This window comes from Manacus vitellinus, unplaced genomic scaffold (genome assembly GCF_001715985.3).
Source record: "Manacus vitellinus isolate BGI_N305 unplaced genomic scaffold, ASM171598v3 scaffold_33_pilon, whole genome shotgun sequence".
Lineage (NCBI taxonomy): Eukaryota > Metazoa > Chordata > Aves > Passeriformes > Pipridae > Manacus > Manacus vitellinus.
In genome coordinates, this window is record NW_021940478.1 from 7,727,267 (window position 1) to 7,739,572 (window position 12,306).

Here is a 12,306-nt window from a genome sequence, read left to right on the forward strand (position 1 = left end):
GAATCGGACAAGGCATGGCACGTCTTGGGGTGAAAAAGAGAAAAAAGAAAACAAAAACACCTGACTCCTTTTTGCACACCTGTTGGAACTCGTCCCCGTGCTTTCTTTGACCTCTACCACGCTGCAGCAGCAAAGCACGTGCAGCTGTGTTTTACTAGCACCCTCAAGCCTGTATTTCTAGCTCAGGCCTGCTTAATCATGTTTCAGTATGTTTTAAGCACAAAATCATTTTTTTCCATAGCTCAGGCACCTGAAATAAGCAGGGATTGGGTGGCGATGTTAAAGCCCCCAGCCACTTTTAAGCAGCACAACTCTGTTCTAGATAGTGCTGCTAAACCTGTATTTGTGGGGTTCCGATTTCAGCGACATAGAGGACTGGCATAAGATTTTATGCTGATACTAAAGAATGCTTTTTCTGGGAGTTATCCAGCAATGATAGCAGTTTAGCATCCATAGGACTGGGATATCTTTTTTTTTTTCTATAAGTGAAATTATGTTAGGTCTTACCAGACACCTGCCATACACCTCATTTTGAAAAATTTTGGATCCTGCTCCAAACATCTCTGCTTGATCTCTCATAGGAAAAAAATGAGCTAAGTATATGGTGGATTACCAAGGGAGGAGGGACAGTTCAAAAACAACAGTGAGAATATAACTAAACCAACGGAGATACACACCTATATCTGCACTGCTTCCAAGGACTTTATCTGAAACAAATTTCAGCAGGGTCTGTAATGGATTGTGGAGAAACTATTAAACTTGACTATAAAACATGAATTGATTCACAGCTGTAAATATTTTAAAAGTGAAAGTAGTTTTGCCACACAGCTGGCCAAATTATTGAGGACAGCTTTACGTTAGCACAAAGGAAGGGAGATAACAGCCCACAATCAAGCAAGGAAGTAGTGGAACAGGTTGGTAAAGAGGATACAAAATGATGCACCTTGTATTCAGTATAACGGAGCTGGTAGGGGTTCCCCTCTAGCACAATATTAAAGTGCCAAGAGGGACAGCATGCTAAGGCAAACTCTCAGACTTTTCCCAAGCATCAGCAGGCTCAGTACAGTTAACACTTTATTTTGTTAAGGCTGTTGAACTGTCTCCTATAACATCCCCATAGGCCAACTGATGAAGTATGGCCTAGATAAACAGACAAGCGAGATGGAGTGAAAACCAGCTGAACTGCCAAGCTGAAGGACTTGAGATCAGCAACACGAAGTTCAGAAGCCAGCTACTAGTGATGTACCCCAGTGATTGATCCTCGGCCAACACCATTTAACTTCTTCATTAGTGACTTATATGGCAAGAGAGTGCACCCTCAGCAAGTCTGACGATGACACAATACTGGGAGGAGTGGCTGATATGCCAGAGGGTTGTGCTGCCATCCAGAGAAAAAAGGGCTGACAGGAACCTCATGCAATTGAACAAGGGGACATGCAAGGGGTACTTCCTGTACCTGGGAAGGAACAATTCCCTGAAACAGTACATGCTGGGGGCCACACAAATGGGAAGGAGCTTGGCCAAAAAAGGACCTGGAGACCCTGATGGACACCAAGTTGAATATGAGTCAGCAGTGTGCCCTTACAGCAAAGGTGTCCAACAGCATCCTTGACTGTATAAGGAAGATTGTCACCAGCAGGTCAAGGAAGGGGGTAAGTTGTGGTGAGACACATCTGGAGTTTTACATCCAATTCTGGGTTCCCCAGTACAAGAGACAGATGGGCATATTGGAGTGAGTCCAATGAAAGGCCATGAAGGTGGTTAAGGAACTAGAGCATCTGGGGCTGAGAGCTGGGACTGATTGTCCTGGAGAAGGCTCAGGGGATTCTTATCAGTGTGTATAAATACTTGATGGGAAGCAGTAAAGAAGATGGAGCCAGGCTCTTCTCAGTGGCATGCAGTGACAGTAGGAGAGGCAATGGGCACAGACTGGAATACAAGAAATATAAACACAAGAAAAAAACCACTTTGCTCTGGTACAGGTTGTCCAGAAAGATTGTGGAGTCTCCATTCTTGGAGATATTCAAAACCCAAGTGAACACAACCCTGATTAACCTGCTCTAGTTGACCCTGTCAGGCAAAAGAAAGGACTAGATTAGATGATCTCAGAGTTGTCCAACCTCAAAAATTCTGTGATTGTATGAAAAGCAGAGAAAGGAGTGGGAGGCTGTAGGTGACCAGAAACACCAAACAGTTTATTAATCTTACTGTCACAGTACACTATGATGTTATATTGCAGTTATAACACTTTCAGAACCAGCAGATTTTTGCAAAGGTGAGGCAATAATTGATATGGTAAATCATACTACTATCAAGAAGAAAGCCAGAATGATCAGAGTTGTTCACATATTACTCAGGTTAGCTGTGCTTAATACAATATAAATCAATGCATAATGTCACCAGTTTTACTCTTTTTTTTTTTTTCATCTATGGCAGGAAATACTAGTGGCTAAAGAAGTACCATATCTTTGCCTGGCATTTGTCTGCTGTGACCTTGGAAATGTACTTTGATCATATTTTCAAAAGTGGCTCTCAGTTTGCTCCAGTGAATTGACCTGCTTATCAACTGTGGTTCTTTTCCTTTCCAAGTGCAGAAACCTCATCTGCTGTGAAATGTCACGTGCACAGACTTGCTTAAGCTTTGCAACACAGGGAATTAAGTGTGGTGGTATTACATGTGGCTTTTGCAAAACACAAAATATCCAGGATTGTGCTGACACTGAGATGTTTTCACCAAATTCTGTTGAAGTTTCTTCTTTATATCCCAGTTGTTGTATTTTCCTCTGACATATTTCTGCTGTACTTAATAACAGGTAGCTTTTGCTCCTGCTAGCACAACTCATGCATACACATCTGTACTTGCTATAGGCATAACCCACCCTTTTGGGCGGCAGCAGCAGGTAACTACATCTTCTCACTACCGGGGGAACTGCAACACAACTGCATCTCTGGCATCTCTGAGGTATCCACATAGACACTGAAGAGATTTTTGGGTGGAAAAGTATTTCTGGCAATCTACAAAAGACTGACTTGAAGCACGGTGATTCTTCTCCTGAAGGCACCTGGACACTCCCTGAGATGTCTTCTTCCTACATACAGTGGCTTCCTAAGGCTTTATAGCTATTCCACTAAGGATTTTGAGCTTTTATTAGGAAACTAATTCTTAGATGCTACAGCACTGGTCTCTTTGCAGATTCCTACTCTTTTCTGGGGGGCATGTATCTCCAGGTTTTAAATTGAGTACCTAAAGGGAAGTACATGTTTGTGTGTGCAAGTTTGCTCACCTACAGCACTGCTGAACATTCGTGAACACACAGTGAACCAAATTAAATGTCAGTTACTTGAATGTCAGTTCAGAACCCTCTATTATGGCAAAAACTTCAACAAATCTTAGCCATCAATGGTATTTAAATAGATGTGGAGGTTCGCTATTGTTTGGGGTTTTTTTAATATAAAAAAATCTATAAAAGCTCCATAATTTCTAAACGTTCATAATTGCAAGTGAAAGCCAAAACTCTCCCATTCATACAAAGGCAGGTCATGTGCCCAGGAACGCCTATAGGCACCTCAGCAGCTGAAAGCCCTCGGCAGCCTGCTCCTTGCCTGTATCAAACCCTGCCTTCCCAGTTTCCAAGGCAACGGCAGAGCCCCGCAATGGATGCACAAGGGAGACAACAGGGATCCCACAACATTCTCACATCTGTCTATGATTTCCCATTGTTTGAGAAAGAAGCACAAATGTATAAATGTGAAAGCTGCTCAAACATATAAAATGTCTGCCTATGGCTTTATTCTGTCTTATTTGTAATGGGTGATGTCATGTATTGCTCAGGCACGTATATCAGAGACTACATGACTTTTTGAGTCTTTCTGTTGATACTCAAATGAACAGGCTCTATTCATTATCTTATTGTTTATCTTCTCCCTGGTAACTGTGATATTCCCACCTGATGAACGGTCTGAGGTCACCTTTGGAACCTGATGCTTGATCATTTGCAATGTTTATTAAGATAGAAGAATATTTTGCCAGCAAGAGGGTGGAATAATTGTGAAGGTGTTTTTAATGTTAGCAATAAAATACCTAAAGGGAAAACCTATTTTTATTTAAAAATTATGACCCACTGCAGGCACTAGAAGCAATTAAATATAACAACACTGAGCATGCTTTTATGAATGAGCAAAAGCAGTTTCATCATAGAGCCCTCTATACTTGGGTTTATTATAGCTGAGTATCTGTGTGTTTGGCCAAGAACAAAAGAGGAGAGAGCATAAGCATGTGAGAGAAAAATCACATTACAGAGTAATTTGGGATGCTGTTAATTCTGAAACAACCCATGCAAATTTTGAGGGGAGAAATGTTTCTTCATGAACCTAATATTTCTTCCACATGATGTGGTTTCTGTTGTGAACTTAGATTATAACCTCTGAAAGTTAGGCATTTCTGTGAATGTGGTTGCACAGGATGCAGCAAATAGAACCCCATTCATCTCGCTTCCAAAGGTACCATAATAAACAGGATCACGTGTCATAAAATGACGCCAAAAAGGGAAAAATATGTTTATCATCATCAGGCAGCAATTTACTGAGCAGAAAGACAAAACAATACAGCCTCTCATTATTTCCTCTTGGCACACCAGATGTGATGGGGTAGCAGCCAGATGGCTCCTGCCCCCATCCAGGCTGCATCTACCTTTTAAGATTGCTCAGTAGATGAAATGCATCTGCTATTTCTACAAACTGGGTCCTTCAGTCAAGAGATGACTAAGATTTCAGCATCAATGTAAATGAAATGTTGATATCATGTTTTCCAGGGCAGCTTATTTCCTGCACATCATTGAGAACAAGGCACAGATAGTGACTTTGATCTGCTAGTCACTGTTTCTTTTGTTCCTTAGCCTCCTTGCTTTATCTTGCAATCCGATAGTTACTTGTAACTCAAACTGACGCTGAGCAAACTCCGAACTTCATCTTGTGACGTCTGCTAAGAGATGCAGTAGTTTGTGGTGGGATTCAACACACGTTGTTTAAAATTGCCAGGGCTCTCTGCAGGAGAATTCAGAGTGCTGTTGAACTAGGTGGCTGAATCAACCAAATATCTTGTTTTGCTCTCTCCTGCTTCCAGCTGCCTGCCCTTTCCTCCTTCTTTGCATAAGTTCTCTTTCTGACACACTCCCTAATTGAAGAAAAATCTTCTTCCACTCCTCCAGTCTTCTGTCTGGGAGGACATTCAGGGAAATGAAGAGACAGGTAAGAGGGCTCAGACATTCCCTGGCGCTGCTAGAGGAAATAATAAAAGGGTAACACCTGAAGTGGGGCAAGGGGAACAGGACCACCCTTTTTAAGGAGCTGGAAAATATTGAATCAGCCCTGTCTATGGAAGTGGCCATGTTCTCTATGTCCAGGAAATTTCTAATCCCTGCCTGCTAGGGTGGAGCTGGAATCCTAGCTGATATTTCCAAATACCAACCATAAAATAAATTTATTAATTATAAGACCAGCATTATGCTGGATGCCGAGAAGCATGCTGTAAGAAGTCATGTTGAATTTCATGTTTGTAAAGCTTGTTTTGAGACCATTTGAACTTGGCTTGAAAACCCTGTTCGACTATTCACTATGAAGGTAGGCAGTATCTTTCTATTAAAGTCATGGAAAATGTGGAAACATTTTTCAGTGCAAGACAACACAGAACTTTCTACTGAATAAGCTACACAACCTTTGCCAGGGTAGCCACTTCATCCTCTGGAGCAAGTGTTTTCACATTCTGCTTAAGCTGGATTATTATTAATGTTTTTGTTTGCAATGATAGAGGCAATCTTGCCAAAAAGAAAAGAAAATATGCCTTAAATTTACCAAGGAAGCCAAGTGAGAAAAATAACCTGATTGTAAAAAATGACATATGGATAAATTAAAACCAGTTGGAAAATCTCTACACTACAAGAATCAAACATTAATAAACAAGAATTTAACAGACTTAACTTGATTTCCTCCCTTACAAGTGGAATTCTGCCCGTAAGGGAAAAATGACTTTGAGTGGAGAGAAGGGAATGACCTACTGTTAAATTAATTCTTTTTTTACTCAGATACTGTAAATAAATACCTTTCTTATACACACACTTCAAAAAGTCACAGTTTTCCTTTCTGGCAGATTCAAAAATAAAATACCTAAAGTAGGGTGGAAGTTAGGAGCAGGGAAACAGTTCATTTCTTGTTAAACTGCTCAGGGAGAAGAAAGAGTTGTCATCTGCACTGTGTCCTTTGCTGGTAGAATGGCCAGGGAAGGGCAGGCTTTCCTAGCTCCCCCCATATCCTCCCACTCCCTTGGTTTCAAATGCTCAAAGGGCTCCAGCTGGAGAAGTGTCCAGGAGAGTCAGGGCCAAGAAATGTCTTTTTCCAAAATGCATCATGTCCTCAGGCACTTTTCTGTGACCAAATGCTTCCATTTTCATGTAGGCAAGCTAAAGATAAAAACCATCTAAAATGGAAGTATCTCAGAACCAGTAGTCTGCTCTTTCCCCTTTTAATAAATAACAAACAGACCAGGACAGGTGATTGCTGGAATATGAAAAGGCAGGTGCTTGTTATGAATGGATTGTAGATTAAAAGGTGGGAAATTCTCAAAAATCTTCTTTTTTAGTCATATACAAGATCAACTCCTAATACTTGTTAATAAATGTTCATTTGAAGTTAAAGAAAGAAAAATAACCTTGCTTTGATTACCTCAAGCACGTATAACACATCAAAAGTGTCAAGCTTTGTTCTGTGAAAATGTAGAAGTAACTGAAAAAACACATGGGAAGACTGAGAAGGAGATTATTTGTAAATGAAAAACAGTGCCTCCCTACAACAAGCAGGTTCAGGAGAACAGCATTACCTATAGCCTCATATTCTGGCTGCCACATCTGAACAATCCCTAAAAGTATATGCTCATTATGCTTTAATGTGGAAAAGAAAAATGGAATAACTTCCCTTGGGAGAAAGGGTGTGTATCAAATATAGGGCATAGTCATATTATTTCTCCCGAGGATTTTACCTTCTCGTAGCTAAATACAAGCAGAATTATTAGGCCTCATTAAAGAAAAAGCAGTAATTAAAGCACTTCCCACTGAGGAGGAGAATTAAATATAGTTTAACAGCCCTTCTTAAAAAAAAAATAGTAGCAAGACAACAAGATGTGGAGTTTTGGTTGTGGGGTTTAGGGGGTATTGGGGGGGAGGGGATGGGAAGGCAGGGCAGGGATGTTTAGGAAGTGATTTCAATTGAACAACCATGAAACTCGCCCTACTCAAAGCCACTACTGGGTTTCATCCTGATCTTAAACATAACTTTGCCATGGAGCTTACAGGGAGGGAAAATGACAGAGAAAACAAGGGGAGAACTCTTCCTGATGTGGAGTATTGCTAGATGCCCCAGCTCTTCCTCGAGAGATAAGAAAACTCATCCCTCTTGCACCACTTTGCCACAGTTGCTCCAGGCAGCAGAACTGTTTTGCAGCATTGCAGCACCACCCCCTAAGGACTGTCAGTCCATCACAGTTTCTTTAAGCAGATAGTGCTTGCACATGTAGAAGAACCTACTAGCATTATACTCTTTTGAAGTATGTGGCACATGATATCATCATCCATGAGATTTCCCTACACAGAATAAGGGTTTGCCCCATTTTTGCAGAGAATTTGCTGGAGAGGAGACCAAGTGTCTGGATTCTCCTCTTTCTCCAGGTTATAAATCCCATTGCTACTTTGGCTTACTGTGTTTTTTGCCTCATACCTTCTGGAAAGATACATCTGTCAGCAGGATGCGCCTCAGGTTTGATTCTTAGATTATCACATCACCAGGACCATTGTATGCTTAATGCAACCTAATTTCTGATGTATACAGGCACTTCACATAGGTTGGGAAGAAGAAAAATCATTATTGCTCCTCCCTGACAGAATGGAAAACATCTGTTGGAAAACAGATGTTGGCCTACGTTACCTTTAAGGGTTTTGAAGAACCAGACCACGTACTGTACTATATTTCCACAACACTGTTGCTTCAGTGGTTTAGACTGAGATCCTAGAACTAAGCAGGGAAAAGAAATTAGAAGAGATGGCATCCTAATGCCATTTCAATATAAATTAAACCTACATTTTACCTAGTTGTTTTTACAACCTTTATCTTTACTATCTTGCATTTACCAGCAGACAAGCATTGAGTTGTTTGCCTTGATCAAGGCATTCTACTAACATGCTTAAAAATTCCACTCATTCAACAAAGGGAATAAATAAATAAATAAAATGTTCCCTTCCCCAGCACCATCAGTTCTAATTGTCAACAGAGGAGAATGCTTCCCTTTGGGCCACAACTGATATATTGAAATGAAAATATATTGCTTTATATTATCAATTTCTATCTCAACACAAATCAGTCATTGTAAGTGGTTTAAGCTGCACACCACTAAGTCTGTATTATCTATGCCCATTTCTTCCAAACAGGATGTCTCATGCAAGACCTTTAGCCCTAGATGTGTTGTTCATCACATGGGCAAATACAGATCAACACCCAGGAGAGGTTAAGGCAGTCAGACTGCCTAATCTGAAATTCTTTCAGTGGTTCTGCTTTCTTTGTGAAACAGAAAAATTGCAACTACATGCACTTGTTAAGACATCTCTTTGTTGTTTGGCATACAGCAGTCATCTCCAGTTTTTATAGTGAATGTTCTCCTGGGCCATAAATGCAGATAAAGATAAAAGATACAAAGAAGAAAAAAAGGTACTGTAGCCCCCAGGCCCAGTATGAGACTCACCCACCATTATATTTCACTTACTGTTCCAACCAAGCTCTGAACCTTCCCTTCAAATCTTTCAGTATCCCCTTTACCTATATTTATCTCAACTCCTACTGAAATGAGGCTTTGATTTTTTTTTTTTTTAATTATTATGACTGGCAAATAAGCTGTGTAGGATTTATGAAAGGACATGTTTCTGTCAAAGTATTTCTATTTATGGTTTTTCTTCCCCTAGAACAAAAAAACAGAATACAAGCAGCAAGCCATGTAGGATGGTGTCCTAGTTTCTACTAAGGGAGCTGTAGTGAAATGTGTCACTTGGGTAGCTATATTTAAGGGTTAGCTAGAGACAGAGTGTAATTACACTATGAATTAGAAGCTAGACATGCTGAACACTAGTGAAACCTGCTAGAGTGTCACAGCTGAAAGAAGATATTTACTATCAAAGACAAGCTTCTCATCTTTTAGTGAAACTTAGTTTAGATTTGTTTGCTGGCTCAAAGCTAGTATGATAAACAGTTTCAAGTGCAACCCTGAGAGGTAATTTCAAGGCAAGGTTACTTTGGCAACCAGATAAAGTGTTATTTTCCCAAAGGGCCTGAGGCAGTATGTATTAACTAGGTTACTAAAACAACCTCAATTCATCTAATGTTTAATCCTAGAACTGCTCAAGCGCTAAGAAATACAAGTACTATTGTGGATACACACAGCTGTATTTTTTACTGACAGTTCAGGCAGTTTAAGTGCTTCTCACTCCTCTGTATGTCAGAAATCAAGCATGCAGACGAGAGAAAAGCAAGTGCCTGTTGCCCTGCACACCGGGTTAACAGGCCCATCAGCAACGGAACAGGGTACTCTCAGAGCAGTGTCCACAGGCAGTGGAGTCAAAACAGGCAAGAAATTAGTTATGCACAGCAGCTCCCTTTTAATTCTCTCTTCCAGTAATGCCTTGCAAGCATTTCAGTAAAGGATCACAATAGAGGCTGCACAAATGTGCATACCAGCTCTTTCAGAGCAGTAAGGACCACAGTAATTGTAGCACTGGTAGCAGTTCTCAAAGCAACACTTTTTTTTAGCACAGGACCACTCCCCTAAGTGGTGTTTCGATTAACTAAGACTAAACTATTGGGTTACTGCTACACTCCTTGAGGGATTTTTGTAGAAGGAATAGGGTCTGTGAGACTTTGCTAACTACTGACAACAGCATAGTTGATTCATTCAGGGTTCTTGCAACCTACAAGCACAGCAACATAAATCCCCCCTCCCTCACTGTAAGGAAACCACACTTACCTTTGCAAAGATGCACAACAGTGCGCTGCTGCACTTCCCTCCCCTGCCTGGGTAGAGGTTCATTTCCTACCACAGGGGCCAGGAGCAAACAACTGTCCTGTAAACATGTAACTTGGAGACAGCTATTGCCAGGATATTTATAGGTGACTAAGATTATACATTATGCTCTGGACAGCCTTTTGAGACACATCACCTAGAAATATGCCCGTCACCTCATATCTCCCAAAGGGAATTGATTGCCCCATAGAGTAAATCCTTCTACAGGGCAAGCTAGTGGCGCCTTTTGGGAAACACATGAATTTTATTCCTGAAGAGAAAGTTCAGGTCTTGAGTTCTCAAGTTGTCTGCTAGTACAGACCTATGCTTCTCTGCATGCAATGTTTGTATTTAGAGAGGAGAGTTGGGGAAAGATATCAAGTCAAATCACAGTCAGCCACCCAAATGTATGTACTATAGGTCCTGGAACAAGTTAAATAAGCTGCTGAATGGCAGTGGGGAAGCGTGCAGCTATCCTATCAAATCAGTTTTGACAGCTTGTAATGTGGAATTCAATATCTTCTCTCTGACCTCACTACCATGTATGAGCATAAATAGGAGTTGCAGGATTCTCAAGTGTAGTGTCTCGTTTCTACTAGCTAAAGCAGCTTTCATCCCACCAACTAGATAAGCTGTTACACACAGGAGTTTTCATAAATTAGCTGTCATTCTTAGCTGAGCTACTACAGTTTCCACATGCTGCTAAATCACAGCCTGAGAATTCTTCTTTTATTGAGCTTAAGCTTTCACTAAGGTTAAGGAATAAACTGAGAAGTAAAGATATAAAAAACTACACAGAAATTACTTGCTTAATAGAGAGAGAAATAAAGCAGAGGAGACAGTTTAGGACACAAAAAGCCTTTATGTTTGAGAAGTTAACCATTTCAACAGAAGACTCTGAAGTATTTTTGCAACTACTGTTAACATTGGACAGTCAAGGATACAAAACTGCTGACAGAAGCAACAGTGGAGAGCACCAAATTAAAAAATGCATGCTTCAGCACAACTGCACAGATTCCTTCTCTCAATGAATACTTGCCTGCTCAGACTATACTTAATGCCTACCCATCTCAACTTTACGCCTCATCTTCCTCTCCTTCCTCTTCAAACTCCCCCTGCTCATCAGCAGTGGCATCCTGGTATTGCTGGTATTCGGAGACCAGGTCGTTCATGTTGCTCTCTGCCTCCGTGAACTCCATCTCATCCATGCCCTCGCCGGTGTACCAGTGCAAGAAAGCCTTGCGCCGGAACATGGCCGTGAACTGCTCCGAGATCCTCTTGAAGAGCTCCTGGATGGCCGTGCTGTTGCCGATGAAGGTGGCGGACATCTTGAGGCCGCGCGGGGGGATGTCGCAGACGGCCGTCTTCACGTTGTTGGGGATCCACTCCACAAAGTAGCTGCTGTTCTTGTTCTGCACGTTGAGCATCTGCTCGTCCACCTCCTTCATGGACATGCGGCCCCGGAAGATGGCGGCCACCGTCAGGTAGCGCCCGTGGCGGGGGTCGCAGGCGGCCATCATATTCTTGGAGTCGAACATCTGCTGCGTCAGCTCAGGCACCGTCAGGGCGCGGTACTGCTGGCTGCCGCGGCTGGTGAGAGGGGCGAAGCCCGGCATGAAGAAGTGCAGCCGGGGGAAAGGCACCATGTTGACCGCCAGCTTGCGCAGGTCGGCGTTCAGCTGGCCGGGGAAGCGAAGGCAGGTGGTCACGCCGCTCATGGTGGCCGACACCAGGTGGTTGAGGTCCCCGTACGTGGGAGTGGTCAGCTTCAGGGTGCGGAAGCAAATGTCATACAGTGCCTCGTTGTCGATGCAGTAGGTCTCGTCCGTGTTCTCCACCAGCTGGTGCACGGACAGGGTGGCATTGTAGGGCTCCACCACCGTGTCCGACACCTTGGGCGAGGGCATCACGCTGAAGGTGTTCATGATGCGGTCGGGGTACTCCTCCCGGATCTTGCTGATGAGGAGGGTGCCCATCCCAGAGCCTGTGCCTCCGCCCAACGAGTGGGTCAACTGGAAGCCCTGGAGGCAGTCACAGCTCTCCGACTCCTTCCTCACCACATCCAGCACAGAGTCCACCAGCTCGGCGCCTTCCGTGTAGTGCCCCTTGGCCCAGTTGTTGCCAGCCCCGCTCTGACCTGGAGGGCAGACCACAAGCAAGGTGCCACATTAGCGCCCCAGGGACAAACAGAGATGACGCCACTTTCCCCTTCCCCA

General features: G+C 42.6%; 1 protein-coding gene across 1 annotated transcript; it reads right to left on the reverse strand.

Moving 5' to 3' along the window:
• Window positions 1-10,932: 10,932 nt before the first annotated feature.
• On the reverse strand, window positions 10,933-12,222 carry LOC103762639 (tubulin beta-2 chain). Its single transcript, XM_029961417.1, has one exon. It carries the CDS (start codon window positions 12,064-12,066, stop codon window positions 11,167-11,169), a length of 900 nt encoding a protein of 299 aa, XP_029817277.1. The 5' UTR covers window positions 12,067-12,222; the 3' UTR covers window positions 10,933-11,166.
• Between the last annotated feature and the right edge of the window lie 84 nt (window positions 12,223-12,306).

Coding starts and splice junctions, on each gene's coding strand:
- LOC103762639 (XM_029961417.1), bottom strand. CDS start 12,066: ATGGGCACCCTCCTCATCAGCAAGATCCGGGAGGAGTACCCCGACCGC.